Below are 19,403 nucleotides of genomic sequence, written 5' to 3'. Positions count from 1 at the left end.
AATTATATAATCTGTCATACTGAACAAAATGAGACTTTACGAAAATACCTATTGCTTAATCAACTTGATACAAGTTGATGGTATCTCACAAAATGAATCTAACTTTGAATAAAAATGTATACTGTGAATTTTAATATACTCATATTACTGTAAAATATAAACCATTGTTATAGCACCATTTATAAAGTTCAGATATGTTGCCATTACTTCAACGATTCAAAATAAATTTTATTTGGATTTTTAAAGGCATGCAGTGGTGCATATGATCTTACAGTTTTTTCTTCAACTATGGAAGAGTGAAAATTGAAAATGAAATTCTTTGTGTAACGGGCTTTTATTTGCTTATTAAAGCTGATATGCTAAGAAAAGTAACCAATCATAGTGTAGTCTTATATTTGTTTATTAAACTAAAAATTTAGAGAAAGTAGCCAATCCATAATGCTCCTATCGACCAGTCTTGTAAAGAAGAAAAAAAAATGGACTCCTTATATTGTTGACCTTGATTTTTCGCACGGATCCTCAGTGACAGCCTTTTTAATCTAACTTTATTTAAAGTTGTGTGATTCTATAAGGTTGTGTGATTCAATTCAAACTATCAAGACAAACTGAATTGGAATTGGAAGTCTTCTTGTTTTTGGAATAGTTCTCCCTTTCGGCATCTAGCATTGCATGTAAGAAAAAAAAGGTACACCCTTCAACAAAAGCTCATATACAATTGAGGAGCCTTGAACTCATAACTATTGGTTTAAAAGAATCTGTTCTGCATAACTAAACCAAAGACAGGTCATTATCATGTTATATATGAGTATAATAAAACCACATGAAACATTGTGTTAAACATGTTTTCTAACGTGTACAGGGGCTTCTAAAATGTATGAAATCACAATCACCTTAACATGACAATTAACCTCTAAACAAGAGCTAAGTGTGCAATTTGAATCAACAACCTACTAAAAGAAGGATTCAGATCCCAACTCAATTCATTTGGAAACCTAAACTCTAGCACTTTCCAAGATACATGTAATTATATACAACTGCTTCCTATTCCAGATCAGAAAAAACAACTCTTTCAAGAGCTGCAGTCAACAACGTTACATACAAGTATATACAGCACAAACATATCATATCAATTCATTTCTTTAAACCTGCAGGTGAGTAACAGGACATACTTAATCTAAAGAGATTTTCACACCTCTAGCATTCCGCTCCTTCTGAGCTTAAGCGTTGAACGACACGCTCAAGAGTTGGTCTATGCCGGCTTAGTCCATGCCACAGTACAGATGATCCATGGCTCCAATTTCCAAGCTTGGCAATCTGTTTATGCAAGACCACTAGATTCACGAGGGGTGCTGTAGTTGGCCGACCATGAGCACACTGAACCAAACCAAATCACATTACGCTTAACATAGAGCAACCTGAAAGGGTTACAGTATAGGTGAACATCTTAACAGCTCACCTGAAAACACATGGAAGTTTGCTTAAGCTCTTCAACAATTAGAGAACATTCTGAAGGGAGTAGAGCATCTCCAAACATGATTGCACCTATTAATGAAATTATTAACCAAAGTAAGAGCATTTACTGTTACACACCTTAATACATCTAAATAAAAATCATACTTTTACAGATGTGGAGCTAAATTTTAAGATATAGAGGATTATACCCCTGCAAGCTTTAGAATTTAGAATCCGAAGAACAGCTGGTGGTATTACTGAAGATCCATCAGTATCAGCAAGCTGATATATAGATTAGAATTAGAATGGATTTAACAATAAAAAGAATTGATCAAATACTTCAAGAATATAACGCAAAGACAGTCGGGACAATAAGCAATGCTACATTTCAAACCTGTTGCAGAAACTCTAGAAGATCCACATCAGTTAAATTGACACCCAAAATACACGGCACCTGAATACCAAATAAAAAAAAAACAGAGATATTTCACCAATAGAAATCAGGACAATCTGTTCGAAAGATAGAGATATATATATAGGGTTCGATCCTCATCCCATGCAAAGGTTGGAGGGCCTTTTCTACCATTTAGGTAGAAACTGGAAGCAGCCTCTCTACTTAGGTAGAGGTAAGGTCTGCCTACATCTTAACCTCCCCCATACACCGTCGAGGTATTGGGGCTCAAAACCCGCGGAAGGCGGCACTGAGCAGTTACTTGTCCTATTTACCAAGTTTATTTAATGGATTTAAAGCATTAATATGTTAAGAATGTCTACATAAGCATCTACATACTTGAGCACAAAATCATAAAATCATTGATGCAAAAAATGTAAAAAGAGTTACAAGCAAGACTTACTGCAATGAGTGTAGCACCCGGTGGCTGGTTGTGCAAAAAATTCAGGTTCCTGTACAAGATGAAAAGAACCAGCTTTCAGACATGTAAAAAACATCACAAATCTGTCTTAGATAGCAGTATGTAAGTTTTATTACTTTTTAAAGGACATCGAACTCTGAGAATGAAAGTTACAGATCCAACCCCATTTCTGGATCTGTTCAGAATAGTTGCTCAGAAATTGATACCCAATCTCAGGTAAAACCTGTGTCAAATATTTAAGAAATCAAATCAATCACAATTCACAAAACATCTCAGAACTGATACGAGATGAAAATACATAGATCATACCAGTTCTTGCTCTGCATCCAGATAAGTGATTGTCTTCGTTTCTCCAGAAAGCACCTACAATGTAGAGTTTGCTGTTCATGTAGGCCATATAAGTATATAACCATATTACGTAGCATTTGAAATTTCAAGAAGTGTCTTCTTACCTTCTCTCTCAAATCTTCAAGGCGTATTCTCTCATCAGCAGCATGCTGCAAACACAACCATTACATTGGTCAAATCTTTAAATCAAATTTATAGAAACACAGTGCAAATGAATCTGAAGACTGAGAAGTGTTGATATACTTGGTCTATAATAGCGAGTATACCACCACCCACAACGGGAATAAATTTCCTGTCAACTTGTTGAAGAACTCTGCAATCCTCCATGCATTTCTTACTCATAGACTTGGGTAACAAAGAATCATCAGAGAGATGCAATAGCCCGGAAGATATGTCTAGTATATTGTCCTGATTGATAAGGTCATGAGGCTTCTGTATGCTCTGTCACAAACAAAGAATATAATATAAATCTTTTTTGACATTATCTATTCCACTGTAATGAGATATGAATGAGATGATTTGACAGATCACTCAACTGATGTCAAAGGACAGCCATTCCGCCATTTCCCCCCGAGGTCTAATGCACCTTGATTTTCCTCTAAAGTAAAGTCTGAAAAATGAGATATTAAGTAAGATTTGAATCATCCTATTATACATGCAAAATTGTTAATTTATTTTTCTTGACTTAATGTCTTTGTGGCATACTTTTCTAACAGGGTGAGAGCGATATGTAACTACTACCATTAGTAAACTATCACCACATTTTCTATCATTACAATAATAGTGGAGAGTTGAAATTTCAGTGGTCTAAACACTTAAGGAGATAACCCAAATACAAACACCTCCTTCAAAACAAGTGATGCATAAAGCCACACCTGAATTTGTATTGGATACATCAAGGGAATGGGTGGCCGCCACTTCATAATCTGAAATATCGGCTTTATGAACAACTTTCTTCTTATCAAGTCTAGAATCGAAAATAAAAAAAAAAAAACACAGCATGAAACCAAATCTGCATATTCGATCAACTGCATACAACTTAGATTGTGATATTACCTAGCCTTAGACAGCAAGTCACTAGCAGAACCTTCCTCCAGTGCCAAATGATCAATATCTGAAGGCTTCTGGATGTGCTTCTGATGATTAGCTTCTGCACCTCAAACAAATAAAAAAAAGTTAGCTTCAGGTGTTTGATGCATATCAAGGCAAGAAAACAAGTTCAGTAAGAACCTTGCAGTGTTGGGGAATCATGGAGTGTCACGTGATGAAAACTCCCCGATTCAACAGTCATCCAATTATTTAGGGCAAGAAACTTCCTCTTCCCTCTGTAAATTGGAGGAGCTGAGCAGCTTCTTCTCTGATGCTTATCCTGAACTCTATGATGAGCTAATTTGCTCTTTCCCCTATCAGAATAAGCTAACAATGATGCAGAGTGGGATGCGGCTACAGGAAAATGCGCCCACTCTGTTCCGGAAAGAACATCACAGCGTTGTGGGGGAAAAAAACTGTCCATTTGAGAGTTCCGAATATTCTTTTTGTGACTCACATGACCCTTGAGAAATGAGCCATCCTCCCAGGAATATTCATATCTCATGTTATCTAAGTTGGAGATATCCTTTTGGCCTTCTTCATTTGTAAAAAGGTCAAATCCATCATCTCTGCAATGTTTGGAGTGTCTTGTAGACGCATCATATAAAGGCTCATCAAGCAATTCTTCACCAATCGTTGACCAATTACAATTATAAGATCGATGGCTTGACTTAGAATATTTAACTGATGCAACTGGACTGGTCCAATGACCGTAATCCTCAACTAAACTATCTACATCAGTCAAATCTGAACCAAATGACCCTTCTAACAAAAGGGATGAGTTCTTGGGAGGCGACCAAACGGTTTCATCGTCTTTGGGCCATGGTTTAGAACACTGAATAAAACAATCAGCTTCTTCATTATCAACTCTATTATTAACGTAGAGACATTTCTTAGCATCAGCATGAAATCTGAACTGATCATCACCTCTTGGTCTTTCAAAGACAGGCAACACATCCATGCGAGAGGAGCAACTTCTCAGAAATGGCTTCATAATATTGTCAGTGTTATCTCTATCATCATCAAAATGAAAGCGAACAGCAGATGGTTTTTTCACACCTAATTTGTTATTTGTTCTACAGCCAGTATACAGAGTTTTCTGATTTGACTTGGCATCTGAAAGATGATCCATGTTTTCATCAAACAGCTTCCCATTACACTTGGTCTCTAAATATATATCTGCTGAAGTTCTGTCACTAAATTTCAATGAATTGTCAGGCAGATAGTCAAAGTCCAACTCCATTCCATAGTCTTTGGATTGTAAAGAAGTTCTTCGAGAGCACTTTGTAACGTCACTCTTCTCTCCATCATCAAAATGAAAGCGAACAGCAGATGATTTTTTCACAAGTAATCTGTTGTTTGTGCTACAGCCGGTATGATGAGAGTTTTGATTCCGCTTAACATCTGAAAGATGGTCCATATCTTCATCAGACAGCTCCCCACTACACTTGGTAACTAAATATATATCTTCTGATGATCTGGCACTGAATTCTAGCAAGTTGTCAGACCGATAGTCAAAGTCCAATTTTTTCCCAGAGTCTTCAGACTGTAGAGCAGTTCTTCGAGAGCGGATAATATTATCATTGATCTCTCTATCATCATCAAAATTAAAACGAACAGAAGATGGCTTCTTCACAACTAACCTGTTGTTTTTGCTACAGCCAGTATGCAGAGGGTTATCATTCCACGTGGCATCTGAAAGATGGTCCGTGTTTTCATCATACAGCTCCCCACTGCACTTGGTCTCTAAGTATTTATCATCTGAAAATCTGGCACTAAACTTTAGTGAATTGTCAAGCAGATAGTCAAAGTCGTCTTGTCCATAGTCTTCAGATTGTAGAGCAGTTTGTTGAGTGAGGTTGCATGAATCTTTATTGTGTGGCATATGCTTTGGTTCTTCTCTAGACACCTCTAGTTGGGGCGGGAAGAGGACAGTAGAGTTCTGATCGCATCGTGGCACGCACCTCTTTTTTGGAAGTCCATAACTATTCAGGACGTCTGCTTAACATAAATAGAAAATCATTAGGGGAAAATTATTTAAAAGAAACTAGATAGAACTTAACAGATGTTCGATGTTTCACTTATTTGAGCACCTATAAAACTAAGTAAATGATATCAGTAAAGGTACCAGCTTTAAATACTTAAGATTTGCTACAATGTTTAAAATAGGAAAGAGAACAGAAGGAGTACTACTGCACACATAACTTAAACTGGTACAAATAGTAACTGAAGTAATCGATGTTGGTATATTGAGACAAGGCCTACCTTGACCCCAAAAGCATGAAACAGCTTTCTTAATGAAAGTTACTACAAGATCCCAATCCTGAAACAACGATACAAATAGTTTAATATAAGAAATCCAAAATACTACGCATGTTTAAAGTAAAGAACTAAATCAACTGCAAGCACATGTCTATGAATCATAGATTTGAGTTTGATTTTGTTGTTAATGGTAACTTATTTCATGGCAATGAGTACATTATAAACTACATACTTTCTCCGGCCCACGTTAGCGTGCATTTAAAACAGTAAAGGTTCTTGCAAAATCTATATCTAAATATGATTTCAATACATGAAGACAAGCAAATGAAGTACACAAGAGAAAAATGAACTTCTAGCTTCATGCAGGTAAAGAACTAGATCTTCAATATAAACTTTTTTTCTTGATTAGACTTTATATAAATGAAGTAAATTCCTTTCAGTTGAACTGGATAAGGAACAACATCTGCCACATTCAAGGTTTAAAACTTAGATACCACAGCAAAAAGACCACATCAAAAGATGGCAGATTGAAATGATAGGTCCTGGGATAATATGATACTGATACCAAGAGATAGCTTTTTGACAATTTATGGGAGATAGTTATCTTCATAAAATCAATGTTAAACTTGGATATTAACAATGATGACATACAGAATAATCTGAAACCGGATTTATGTGCATATGTATAATAACGCTTTTTCTGCAAAGCAAGGGACACATAGTTCAATAGTAAGTCAAGAGTCATAAGCAAGTGGTACCTTGAATGTAGCACAAGTCTTTGCGGGTTCAAAACTTAAATCATACTGAGCTCGTGGGCAAGTTAAGTTCAATATGTAGGTTGAAGATGCCTGACACCGAATCCGCTTTCCACATTGAGGTCCAATGTCTGCCTTTAACAGATGTGAACAGCTATGTGTCGCAGCCAACTGATTCAGCAATTTATGTATCGGCCCTTTGGATATATATCTTGAATTGATATCTTTCCGCAAAAGTCATGAATAACAAATGTGGTGATACATTATTTACCCATTTATATACCCATAAACCCGTTACCCGCTACATTGAAGGACATAAGAAATGATAGAACATAGCTGAACAGATGCATCATACCAACTGATCTGGCATTCTATGTTTTGGGCATTTGGCATTTAGAGATACATCCAAAATTGATATTTTTGTTCATAGGTCAAAAAATTAACAGGTGTGGCTAATATATTATTTACCCATTTATCTGCCCATAACCCCATTACACTGAAGCATAATAGAAATGCCAGAACAAGGATACAAAAACATTGAACAGCCTGCAAAACAAGCAACCTTGAATAAGAGACTAATGGTGACAAAAAAAGGAGAAAAGAGAGAATGTAAACGAATATACCTTCACAGAAAAGATTTCATAAGGGTCAGAAATGTATCCAGAGAGCTTTAATTTGCCATCAGATTCATCCAACTTACGTAAAGACCAAGAAACCTCAACTCCAAAACCAGTCGTCAATAGGGGCAAAGGAGAAGGCGAAGGATACAAGCTAAGAAGCTCATCACCACTGCATGAAGATAACGTAATTATATTTTAACTTTTCAAAATAGCATATGAAAAACATAAGCTGCAGCTGTTGAAAGTGAGCACCTCTCAACATCGATAACTTTGAAGCAGGTTCCCAGGTGGACAAGAGCAATTCTCAGTATGCATTCCTTGACAGAGTGTAGAATCTTTTTGGGGCTTTCAGTATGCCATAGCCACATAATATCAGCATAAGAAAAAAGGAGTTGTCTTAAGTAAATTCAGATATTTGAAACAAAGCAAAGAACCTGGACTGTATATGCCGCCTTTTAACTGGTTGGTTATAAAACAGATCGCGAACAACAACTGCAACAACCAAGACATGTCTTAATCAAGTAAATTACTTGCATGAATGGCTATAAGCAAACCATGGAATGACCCGAATTCGGCATGCCAAACAAAATAAAAAGATCATCAAGTCAAGCTATCATCCACAAGTCTTTCTACCTCCTATGTGATAACAAATGGCCAAACCTTTAATAAAATGACACAAACTACGGAACTAGGATCGCATTACCGGTTGTGCCGACATCTTGTCTATCATCATCAATTCCTAGATACAAGCATTTACAACCCTGAATAACAGAAGAATTAGTGTCGTTGAAAGAATCAAAAGAAAAAAAAATACTGGAATGAACATTAATACAGGAACTTATACCTTTATAACCTTCCGGTAACCATTAGGCATTCCATGTGCCTTGGTAACAACTTCCAACAAAGAAACATCAGATATAGAGCTTAATGCTTCCCCACGAAAGCCAAAGCTTTCTGGAACAGTGTTCATACCAGCCAGCTGCTCAAATTTGGAAGTTGCTACAAATAATGCAAACATAAACACAGTCATATGACTTCATAAGCAAATGATAAGCACTAATCATAACTTATCTTGAACTGATCATGCTTTACATATGAGACTTTGTTTGGTTTAAAGGGTTAGAGTTTTTTTTTTAAAAAAATTATACAGCCAGTATGCTTGCTAAATGTTACTTTCTCATTCAAGAAACACTTTATTTCAAGCCCTAACGCATTAAACTCTTAATCAACTAGCCATTTAATTCATAAAAGTTAGTCACTTGAGTCTCTAAAACTACACGAGGGTTATGACGAAGACTAAAAAAAAAAAACCAACCTTCCAACATTCAATTGGTTCTTGGGTAACTGATAACACTTTAATAAGATCTAACTTAGCAGTATATATCAGATTGAGAGATGAATGTAATGAACATATCAACATGTGCATGATCATAATAAAAGCCTTATGCTATAAATGTCAGATTACCGTATCTTTCTCCCAACAACACCAATCCATCCCGAGTAATACCACACCCTGCAAAACTACGTATTAGAACAAACGGAGAAAACAAAGATGAAAAGCAAGTCACGTGACTCTTGTATAACACTATATCTAAGATTGGTACCATTATCTGTAACTTTAATGTAGTTACTCCCAACGCCGACAACCACATTCACCTGAAAAAACACGCGTTGGCTTAAACGGTTACAATCATAAAACACTGAAATATACGCAAACAAAAAAATCTTGAAACGATTACAAAAATCATGCATAAAAGACTAACATAAACCTAACATTTACCTTCGTGGCACCAGCATCAAGGCTGTTGAAAACCAGCTCTTCTACAACCCTAGTCAAGTCAAACAAAAGAATCCCGGATCGCATACAACTACGAACAGATTCCGGCAATACCTTGATACTCCTCATCGATCTCGACCGATAAAAAGATTACAAAACCAATGTTTCATCACTAGACTACTCTGTCCAAGAAAAACAAAATTCACCATACTTAAATTACCGTTATATATTATTCACAAACTATATATATATATATATATAGTCATATAACTATGTAAGTAAACCCAAACCCTAATTAAACAAAATTCATATAAGTAATTAATAATAATAAGTAGTAAAATGTTAATGTTTTTCAGAAAAACCCTAGAATTGAAAAACCAATATTCAATCCTATTTTACAAAATTCACAAATTGGGAATTTCTTGAGTGTGATTGTTGGTAAAAGTATCAAAATTTGGAATACCATCCGTGTAGATATATAATTATATAATATATTAATATCTATATGTATATATGAATGAAAATGTAAGAAGTATAGATACAGCTGAAATGTATATATCCAATCGAATAAATGGAATTGGCATAAAAAGAATAAATGATTACCGAACGACGGTGGTGGTGACGTGGCGGAGCGATTGACGAGACGAATTACAGAGTGATGTTCAAGAATTTGGAGGTTTATGGTTGTCACTTTTGAATGCCTGAAATTTACGCGCGATCCTGGGTTCGGTGTTCAGAGGGTCGGACTGTGTAATAGAACGAGGGTATTTTTGTCCATCTATTTTAAGTCGGTCAATCGTTTAAAAGAGGGTTTGGTCGGAGGAAATCATCAGGAAAGAGAATAATTAAATTGTTTGGTAACAACAAAGAATCATAATAAGAGACATATAAAATATAAACAAATTAATATGAAATTTTTTTTAACAAAAACTAATTATATTATAATATCATAATATAAATAATTAAAATTAATAATTAAATACATGAGAAAAAAAGAAAAAAAAAATAATTTGATTCCATTCTCACCATTTTGGGGGAATCATGAGAATAGAAATGATTCTCCCTTCTACCTCTTCATTTCCATTCTCTTGTGTAACCAAACAAGGAAAGTGATTCTCATTCCATTTTCTCCCTTTCCATTCCACCCTAACAAACACCCCCTAAAGGTAACACGCCCACGTGGGTGTGCCCAGGCGGATTCAATTCTCGCCTTAAAAGGGTTTGCTCCTTATATATTAGATGATTATAACCAACGTTGTGAAACTCGGTTGATACGGGCGATTTTACCGAGTCGAATTGTGTATCGGCCGACTGTGATATGAGTTTTTCATACTCGGTCTGAAAATCGGTCAGCGTTCTAGATTCGGGTCAACTTGGTTAAGACTCAGCTGTATCGGTCAAGACTCGTTTTTATTGGATCGGGTCAACCAAATTCAAACTTCTTTTTTTGTTAAAGTTTATATGAATTACGTTATTGTTTCTAGACAATTGTGTTTAAGTTGAAAAGTTATATTAATATATATATTAAAAGCAAATGTATGAGAATGCGTGTAAAGAATAGTAACGGGCCATTTTATTTCTTTGGGCCCGTTTTTATTTTCTTAATGGGCCAAATTCATTTTCACTTTGACCCATCTTATATTCTTAATTTTGTGTTTGACAAATTATGCTTTCATCTTTTAAATGAAACAATTTGTTTACAAAGATCACTTATTTTAATTGCATATTATTATTTTTTAAGTTTATAATATTTTAAAGATTATATCATTTTATTACAAGTGAACTATTACATAGTATATATACACATAATAGTATGGTTTATGTTTTGAATATATACACATCATCGAAAAATTTGTTTACAATACTTATTAGTTTCAATGTTATTTCAGTTGATGTTCAATTTTTTTTTTTTTTTTTGAACATTCAAAAAGGATTTTATTGATATGAACTTCTAGCAAGGAGTTAGGTTGATCATACAAATATGTGGAAAAGAGACCAGGGAAAAAATAGAAAACGCTAAATGTTCCGAGTACATGAGATTAAATTATAAATTTCTTCCAGTTTTCCCATCCGGGGTTGTGGGTATGTGATCTGTTGGAGAGCGATAAGAAGCTTGTTCCTTTGAGTTCTTTGAGAGCAAAATGAAGTGATGGCTGCTTGTTGGAGAAGATAGCTTCATTCCGAGACTTCCAAATCGTCCAACAAAAAGAGAGTGTAGCCAGTTGGATTAGTTTCTGATTTTTCGGGGACGAGTTTACAGTTTTCTGATATTCCATGAGTTCCTTAAGATTGTTAGGTTTGGAGTTTGGGGTGCGGCACCATGTTTGCAAGTAGCACCAAAGGGATCTCGCAAATTGGCAGTGAATGAAGAGGTGTTCCGTCGTCTCAAGAAAAGTGTTACAAAGTGGGCAGGTCTGGGAGGTGATTGCGATATTCCTGGAGATAAGCTGATCCATAGTGGGGATGCGTTCCATTTCTATTCTCCATGCGAGGACATTGGCTTTGATTGGAGCGAGTTTGTTCCATGGGAAACACCATTGCTTTGGTCCCGTTGTGTAGTTTTGAATTTTGGTTTTGAGGGACCTGAAAGAAAATGTTCGCGACGGGTCTAAGCTCTAGTGCCACGTATCTTCATTGCTGGAAAGAGAGGTCTCCCTGATTTGGAAGCACATCGATTGAAGCTGGAATAGTTCAGCAGCTGTGGATGGGGGTTTAGTCCAAGACCATTCCCACTGTGAAAAACGACCACCTCCTGTGCAGCGCTCTTTTATTAAGCAACCTTTTCTCTTTTCAAGTTTATACAAATCCGGGAATGTTGAGCATAAAGGAGCATCGCCTGACCAAGTGTCAATCCAAAATCGTAGCGTGTTGCCATCACCGAGTGTACCTGTGATACATCTTTCCAACGCAATGTCAAATTGACTCAGGTGGGAGTTTAAGTCCGTAATGGACTTCCAAACTCCCACGAAACGACTATGGACAGGTAAAGGGGAACATGATCTGGGAGACGAATGATCTAGGGAAAGTTGATGTTCTATTAATATGAATTATTTTGTTTCACTTTCTATTTTCAATGATTTGATAAATTAGCTTTAATTATGTTTGTAATATTATTTTGTATTTTTATTTTAAATATTCTACTTTCATACTTATTATCTTTTAAAATTTATATAATATATTAACCTGTTATAAAATTATACTGTCAATTTTTTTAAATTTATAATTGTTTACTCATTAAAAATCAATATCAACTAAGGTTTTGAGTTATATAATGTTTTTAAAAGCATGTAATAATTTTTTAAATAGTACGAAACACAATAAATATAATGTTTCCCGGACAACGTCCTAGTAACGTATCTCGTTATGTTTAAGTTTGAAGTTTTATTTTTTTAAAATTTTTTCTTACATATAATTTAAAAAACTACTTATTTATACATAAAAATCTCATTGTTCACCTATTCGATTCCGATCCGATTTTTAAAAAATCTTGACCCCCCCCCTCTCCGATCCGATCCCGATTCTCGAGTTCCGCAACCTTGGGTATAACATTATTACTAAGGTCCCCTTACCATATTTTCATGAACCCCAAAAAGAAACCACGTTATGGAAGCCCCCCTAATAGCTGATAACAAGTTTTTTTTCTTTAAAGTTAAATCTCGTTTGAAACTTATTGTCGCGATTTGACAGTGGGAGGTCTGATATAAGTTGTCTTAACCGGGTAACACACTAGAGAGCTCCTCGATTCCCTCAAGCTGATCAATTTGAGAGGTGAAGTTAGGTAAATCTTGATATTAGGATTAAATTTAAAGGTCAAAATTGAAAGACAACGTTTCAATCTTGACCTTTAATTTTAATCCTAAATTTAGAATATCTTTAACTTTACTCCTCAAGTTATATTTAACTTGAAATGATCTCTAATACGGTCCAAGAGCACAAGTCCAAGGATGGCTTGGCTACGGAGAAGGTTCACTGGCAGTTGCAAGTTCATCGAGTCCGAAATAAATGGCTGCGAAGACTAAGTAAAACTAGAAGCAGTTAATATTAGTAGCACGTTTTTAATCAATTGTGGAGTAACCCACTTTTATGCATTTTCCATATTAATTCCCATGTTTCCATTTAAGTAGTTATAACCTCTATCCATGTTCCCACGTAAGATACTCTTTCATTTCCATATTTCCTCTATAAATTGTAATTGCATCATTAAGAAATGGCAGAGAAATTTGTCGCATTATTGTATTTCTTATTCTTACTTCTTTGGAGTTTAACCCACTCAACGGGTTCTATAACAATCTCTATCCAATAAAGATATACCAAATGATAATTCCTTCTTTATGAACCTTGAAAATTGAAAATATCGATTGACGATTGTACTTGGTGTTTTCGTAAAACATATCAAGTTAAGTTACTGAAACATTATCCTGTTTTTGTATTTTTGCACATCGAAACTTTATTTTATGTTATAAGCATGAGTGATATTCAACTATTCATGGACATTTCATCTCTTTTGAGTAATGAGATTTGCTAATTAGTGCCCCTAGTGTAGTAGTTAAGATAGAAATATAGAAATATGTATTAATTATTAATTTAAAAATAGCAATTGTTAGGTTGAATTAATACACATTAAATATAATTTTTGTTTAATAAGGAAATAACAAGTTTATTAAATATTTCTAAACTATTGCACTAGGTTACTAGTTAACAAATATCTTTAGTAATTGATACATAAATAAATCGACACCAAAGTCAGATTTAAGTGGGCTTCCTGAAACTTTTTGCTTTGCCAAGTGGGTCAAATAAATAGAGTCTCATTCACTCAATAGTTGTTGCTCATAGTGTTGTTACTTTAAGTATCAATTGCCAGCCCTACTGAATACCTCTTTTAATACCATGCCCATGAACCCATAATTGTTTACTGGTCCACCACTAACAAATGGGTTGGTAACAGTATTATATTGCCGAAATCTCAGTGTCATATACGGAGTAGTTCGTAAAAGTTATCTCCATTGTTCGTCTATAATAGATAAAAAATTTTTAATTTTATATTGCCATTACTCATATTTCACAATTAGTACCCAATATCATATGATTCAGAACTTATGAACCATAATACATTACCAACATAGCAAAAACAAGTAACAGAATGTCCATTTCAATTGCCGTGGGAGTTAACACAACCCGAATAACTATCAAATTTATGCAACTATACACGTCTATATTACATCATAGTTAATAGTTAATTCAAAAGAAATCAAATATTATTGGGATTCATAGGAAAAAAAAGATGTGTAAACAAAATATAGGTGGCATAAAGAAGGAATTAACAAGTTGCAACAAAAAACAACTTCGGTTCCCTGCTTTACCCACATTAATCACGCGAACTCAACCATGTCACACTAGGTTATGTTTTTAGGGCACTGGTTTGGCGGCATCCTGACGGAGCCAAGGATGTTGCAAACACTGCTGTGCCGTTGGTCGCTTTTCTGGGGTAAAATCAAGAATAGGTATCAAGAACTCTGAGAATTCACGAGCATCAGTTTCAGGAAACTTGAATTTGTCAATGAGTAAACGACTCAGTGATGAGTGTTTGAGCCTACGGATTCTTTTGAGGTCACCATGTCTGTCAAAGTAATCTTTAGATCGACCGCCGCCAACGGCTATCTGCTTCAGTTGAAAAAGGCAAAACAATACAGGAGAAGAGTATTAATATTTTCTATTTAGACGGTTGGCAGAGTGAGCCGAATAATGTTACCTTCCGGGGCATCTTTCCTAGATATTCCATCATTAGAGCAAGGTGATCCTGCATCAGATCATACCACTTTAACAAACAGTTCAACGGTAAACATATAGGGGTGGGTCATGAAAGTTGGACGGTATCTTTCATAAACAAGAAAAGGAAAACCCAGAGGTGGTAATTTCAATTCATCTAATTGTAAAAACCAGAGGGAAAACAGGTAATTAAAGTTAGCTTACAAGAAAAAGCGTCAGATATGTTGACAGCTCAAACGGATCGGAAATCACCCACACTGTATTTTATGCATAAAAAACTTCTAAATCATATAATTATTAAAAAATAAGAATAATTGAAACAATGCAAATTTTTTATAACATATTTGACAAGTGTTCCGAGTCAAAATTTCCCGACCCATTTCGACCTGTGTCGCAGTTAGTTGTTTTGACATGATCCATTTTAACCATTAACCCAGCCCCGGTAAATTTGCCACTGTTAAAAAAAACACAATACCTCATCTTCACTAAAACCTTGTCCTGGTTTGGGAGCAAACAACATTTCGCCAGTAGCGAGTTCAAAAGCAGTGCAAGCAAATGACCACATATCGCTTGGGTATGAGTAGCCCGATTGTAGTATCACTTCAGGGGCTCGATATTGCCTCGTTTGGATTTCCTCCGCAAACGGTTTATCAGCCCAACATGCATTTCCTAAATCCACAATCTTGCACCTGAAATCGATACCATCAAGGCATCTTTCAGGTTTTGCAGCTGCTGCACCCCCTCCTATCACACCCCGTCTTTCAGCAGAAATTTTAGCCACTGCTCTTCTGGCCCTCTGCTTGAGTTTTTTTTCAATCACATTGACCGTTACTCCACCCGTCAAACTTCCCTCTGGCCGTTCAAGAATGGGGGTCGATTTTGATCTTATAGGGTCTTTCGATGGATTTATAGTGGAAACTAGAAGTATATTTTCGGGTTTTAGGTCTGTGTGTAAAATATGAAGTTCTCTGTGCAAATAATCTAGTCCAGTTAGTATGCATCTGCATACCTCCCTTACTTTATTCAAGTTAAGGCCTTTGTAACGGTTATATCTAATGAGGTGCAGTATGCTATCACCAAGAAACTCAAGAATCATGCACAAATGCTGCCCATTTGGGCCCCTATGTTTGAAGTGATCCACTAATTGTACAACACATTTTTCGTTCCTAGGGTCATTTTCAGTAATAGCAGTAAGAACCTCGATTTCATGGAGGGCAGCTTGCACAAACTCTGGTGCACTTTTCTGAATCTTGAGTGCCACATATTTCTACAAAATGAGAAACATAAGAACTGGTTACTGTATATAAGGGTAGTAACGAAAGCATTTCAGCTATATCTTTAAGATTAAGAAAGACTTCAAATAAATTAAAAAACAGGTAATTATACACATTGAATATCTTTCTATTATTCACTTCAAAGCTTATGTATATAGATGCTAAATTAAAGCATTGAAACACAATAACTATCATAAACATCAAACAAGGCAAAAACATGATCAGTTTTATGTAGATGCTACTTAGAACTAGCAAAAGTCTGAAAATCCAAAAAAAAGCGTATTATAAGAAAACTACTATAACTGTTAGAAACTATGCATTAGTAGAATAGAATAGGGTTTCATGGTACCTTAGAATAACTACCATAGTTTCCTTATTAAGGAGTGTAGTTGTATGTTCTCTCACAAATAATATCAAGAACATACTCCCAGATCTGTGTTTTTTCTACATCTAAATATTATTAGTTGAGGTTAGACTGTTGAAACTCTGCAAAAATGAGTAAAACGAAAAGAATCTATGAATATCTAAATCGTATGTTCCGGACAAAGATGCCAAGATGGGCAGGGCAAGTAATCAAGTTAGGTAACAAGTCAAAACGGAGATTAACACATTAAAAGTAAACTTGGATGACCAACGACCAGTTTGATCCGATTGACTCATTTTACCCGTTCCCTTTTAAGCTAATTTGATTGATATCACTTGCTTCAGATTAAATACTGCAGAATTTGACTCGTTCGCAAGTAAACGGATCGACATATTAGCACCTCTATTCTTGGAAGTACTTGAACTATGCTTAAATAAGGATTACAAAAAACAGAGGTTGCCAGCTGCATGTAAACAATAACTATGAAAACAGGTTTTGGGCCTAATATAGCTGAGATTTCCTATGTGAAGATATTCGATTCACTGCATTCTGAACACAACTTTATCAACAAAATGAGTTCACTAAATCCCATATTTTTTATACTTACTAAAGATAGTAATATAACCCGACTTTCATGGTCTTCTGTACAACTTCAGTAAACCACTACTCCGTCTAGTTATCTACAACTCTGTACGTTAAAGAAAATGCTTTAAAAGACAATGAAAAAATAAGCTACATATGGTAGACCTGACGCATGACGATTATCTACAAGGCATTGGTCTTAGGCTCCTTAGCAACGGGCTTGATAAAATCTGAAAACCGAATGGACCATCAGCCTGGCCAACCCAATTCATTCAAAAGCAATGCTGGATCCATGATGAAAAATGCACAACTAAACATACTAAAAAAAACTGGAAATTGAATGGTACTCAGGGGTCAGTCATCAATTGAAAAGTAGCATTATTCTATGCACAGAGGACAAGAATACTTCACCCAATCTTTGTTATACGATTTATGTCAACGAGAAATATAGAAAGAGATGAGAAAGAGGCGATCATACACACTCACTTTTATCTAATCACTAAATATAGGCATTAGATCTACAGTCATGACCCAAATTACATTCGTAATGGTTGAAGACAATATGCCTCCCTTGTCTCAATTACACGTAAGATAATCATGAAATGTAACAAAAAATCCTAGCCACCCCAACCCCATGAATGCTGACAGATTCTAATAGCTATCTTTGAGTACATGTCAATCCTAGCACCAAAAAACTACATAACACAAGAACCTTCAAAAGATCATTAACTCGAGAATATTACCATCTATAACTCTCCACCGATCGAAAAACAAACAAAACCAAAGATCAACGGCCCGTATAATGTATGCATACATCAACTCCAGCTACTATAACCACACATTTATAATAAACAACACATTCCAAAGATCTTATTTCTTTAACTATACATTCTATTTTTGGCAATAAGTATATCATACAAAAAAAATCCAAACTTTATATCCACTTTCCATATACACATATACCTACATATACATTACATATAAATAAATAACTTTCTTATATATTGCAGAATAATATAACAAGATATAGGTTAGAATCACATCCGGATCACGGATCTCTCAGCAAATATAAACTTGAAAACAAAAAAATATAAATATAAATATATAGATATATATAACTTACAGAATTTTGAGTATCATAGGCAAGCCAAACGGTGGAAAACTGACCCCAGCCGAGCTTCCGTTGAGCAATGAATCTGCCGGAAGAAAAAGAATCACCGGTTCTGACAGCGTGATAACCACCTTTCCGGTAACAATCCAAGTCTTCATCTTCTTCAGATGCAGATGATGATGAACAAGATGACATTTTTTATTCTATTAATTTATATTACTTGATTTGATATATAAATATATATGTATGTATATGAATGTAAATATTTGGTTAGAATGGATTGAAATGATTGGAAATTTGTGTGAATTTTTTTTTTTTAAGGAGAGAGAGAAAAAAATGCAGAGGTGTTCAATCCAAATCTTTCTCCACTTTTTGCTCTTTTCAATTCTTTGGTCTTTCCCTTTTCTTTCTTTGTTTCAAGGTTTAGTTGGGATGGATGGATGGATGGGTTGATGTTTATGGAATTTACCTTTTTCTAACTACTACTGATTTGGTAATTTGGGGATCTTGTTCTCTCTTTTTATATTAATATAAATATTTAAATTTAAAAATTTGATGTAATTTTGTTGGGTTAAGAAAAAAAGAATGTGTATTCCATTTTTTGTTTGGTATTATTATGAGGTGTTTTTTTTTTAATAACAATGATGTTTTTTTTTCAAACATTCGGTTAGAATATGATATTAGGAAAACCTTATTTTAGTGGTGAAGCATCGCACGCATCCTAAGTAACGAGATGTTGATCCAGAATCGTTATAAATATTCAGACGAAAAACTCAAGACTTATCACCCTTAAAAATTAAACTTAAGATCTTAGTTAACAACCTAAAAATGCCTAACTATTTACACTATACATCATTGTCATAACAATGATGTTTTAAGTATGGGTTGGCATAACAATGATGTTTTAAGTATGGGTAGTATTTAGATTTTGTTTACGTAAGTAGTGAGCTAATTAATGTGGATCTTTAGTCTATAAACTTTAAAGTTTGATTATGCTTACGACTCCCCCAAACTTTATTCATGATCCCACATAAATTCGATTCAATATACTTGATAAAAAAAATATTAAATGGAAATTTAAAAAAAAAAAATTAAATTTTTAAGTTGAGACAAACATTGAAAAAAACATAA

General features: G+C 34.8%; 2 protein-coding genes across 2 annotated transcripts; both read right to left on the bottom strand.

Moving 5' to 3' along the window:
* Positions 1 to 800: 800 nt before the first annotated feature.
* On the bottom strand, positions 801 to 9,810 carry LOC122605021 (DNA mismatch repair protein MLH3). Its single transcript, XM_043777888.1, has 25 exons — positions 9,779 to 9,810; positions 9,179 to 9,357; positions 9,003 to 9,054; positions 8,864 to 8,911; positions 8,243 to 8,397; positions 8,102 to 8,159; positions 7,833 to 7,890; positions 7,651 to 7,743; positions 7,402 to 7,567; positions 7,309 to 7,324; positions 6,782 to 7,002; positions 6,027 to 6,084; positions 3,903 to 5,759; positions 3,729 to 3,822; positions 3,548 to 3,639; positions 3,209 to 3,282; positions 2,916 to 3,113; positions 2,777 to 2,821; positions 2,634 to 2,687; positions 2,441 to 2,547; positions 2,307 to 2,355; positions 1,847 to 1,906; positions 1,662 to 1,734; positions 1,457 to 1,542; positions 801 to 1,374 (listed from the first exon to the last, which is right to left on the bottom strand). Exons 2-25 carry the CDS (start codon positions 9,302 to 9,304, stop codon positions 1,195 to 1,197), a joined length of 4,020 nt encoding a protein of 1,339 aa, XP_043633823.1. The 5' UTR covers positions 9,305 to 9,357; positions 9,779 to 9,810; the 3' UTR covers positions 801 to 1,194.
* Positions 9,811 to 14,308: 4,498 nt separating this feature from the next.
* Positions 14,309 to 18,673, bottom strand: LOC122605752 (SRSF protein kinase 3-like). The gene is made up of 4 exons (XM_043778707.1): positions 18,285 to 18,673; positions 15,417 to 16,208; positions 14,925 to 14,972; positions 14,309 to 14,833 (listed from the first exon to the last, which is right to left on the bottom strand). Exons 1-4 carry the CDS (start codon positions 18,465 to 18,467, stop codon positions 14,582 to 14,584), a joined length of 1,275 nt encoding a protein of 424 aa, XP_043634642.1. The 5' UTR covers positions 18,468 to 18,673; the 3' UTR covers positions 14,309 to 14,581.
* Positions 18,674 to 19,403: the final 730 nt, after the last annotated feature.

Source organism: Erigeron canadensis, chromosome 6 (assembly GCF_010389155.1).
Source record: "Erigeron canadensis isolate Cc75 chromosome 6, C_canadensis_v1, whole genome shotgun sequence".
NCBI classification, from domain to species: Eukaryota; Viridiplantae; Streptophyta; class Magnoliopsida; order Asterales; family Asteraceae; genus Erigeron; species Erigeron canadensis.
This window is presented reverse-complemented; position numbering and strand designations above follow the sequence as displayed.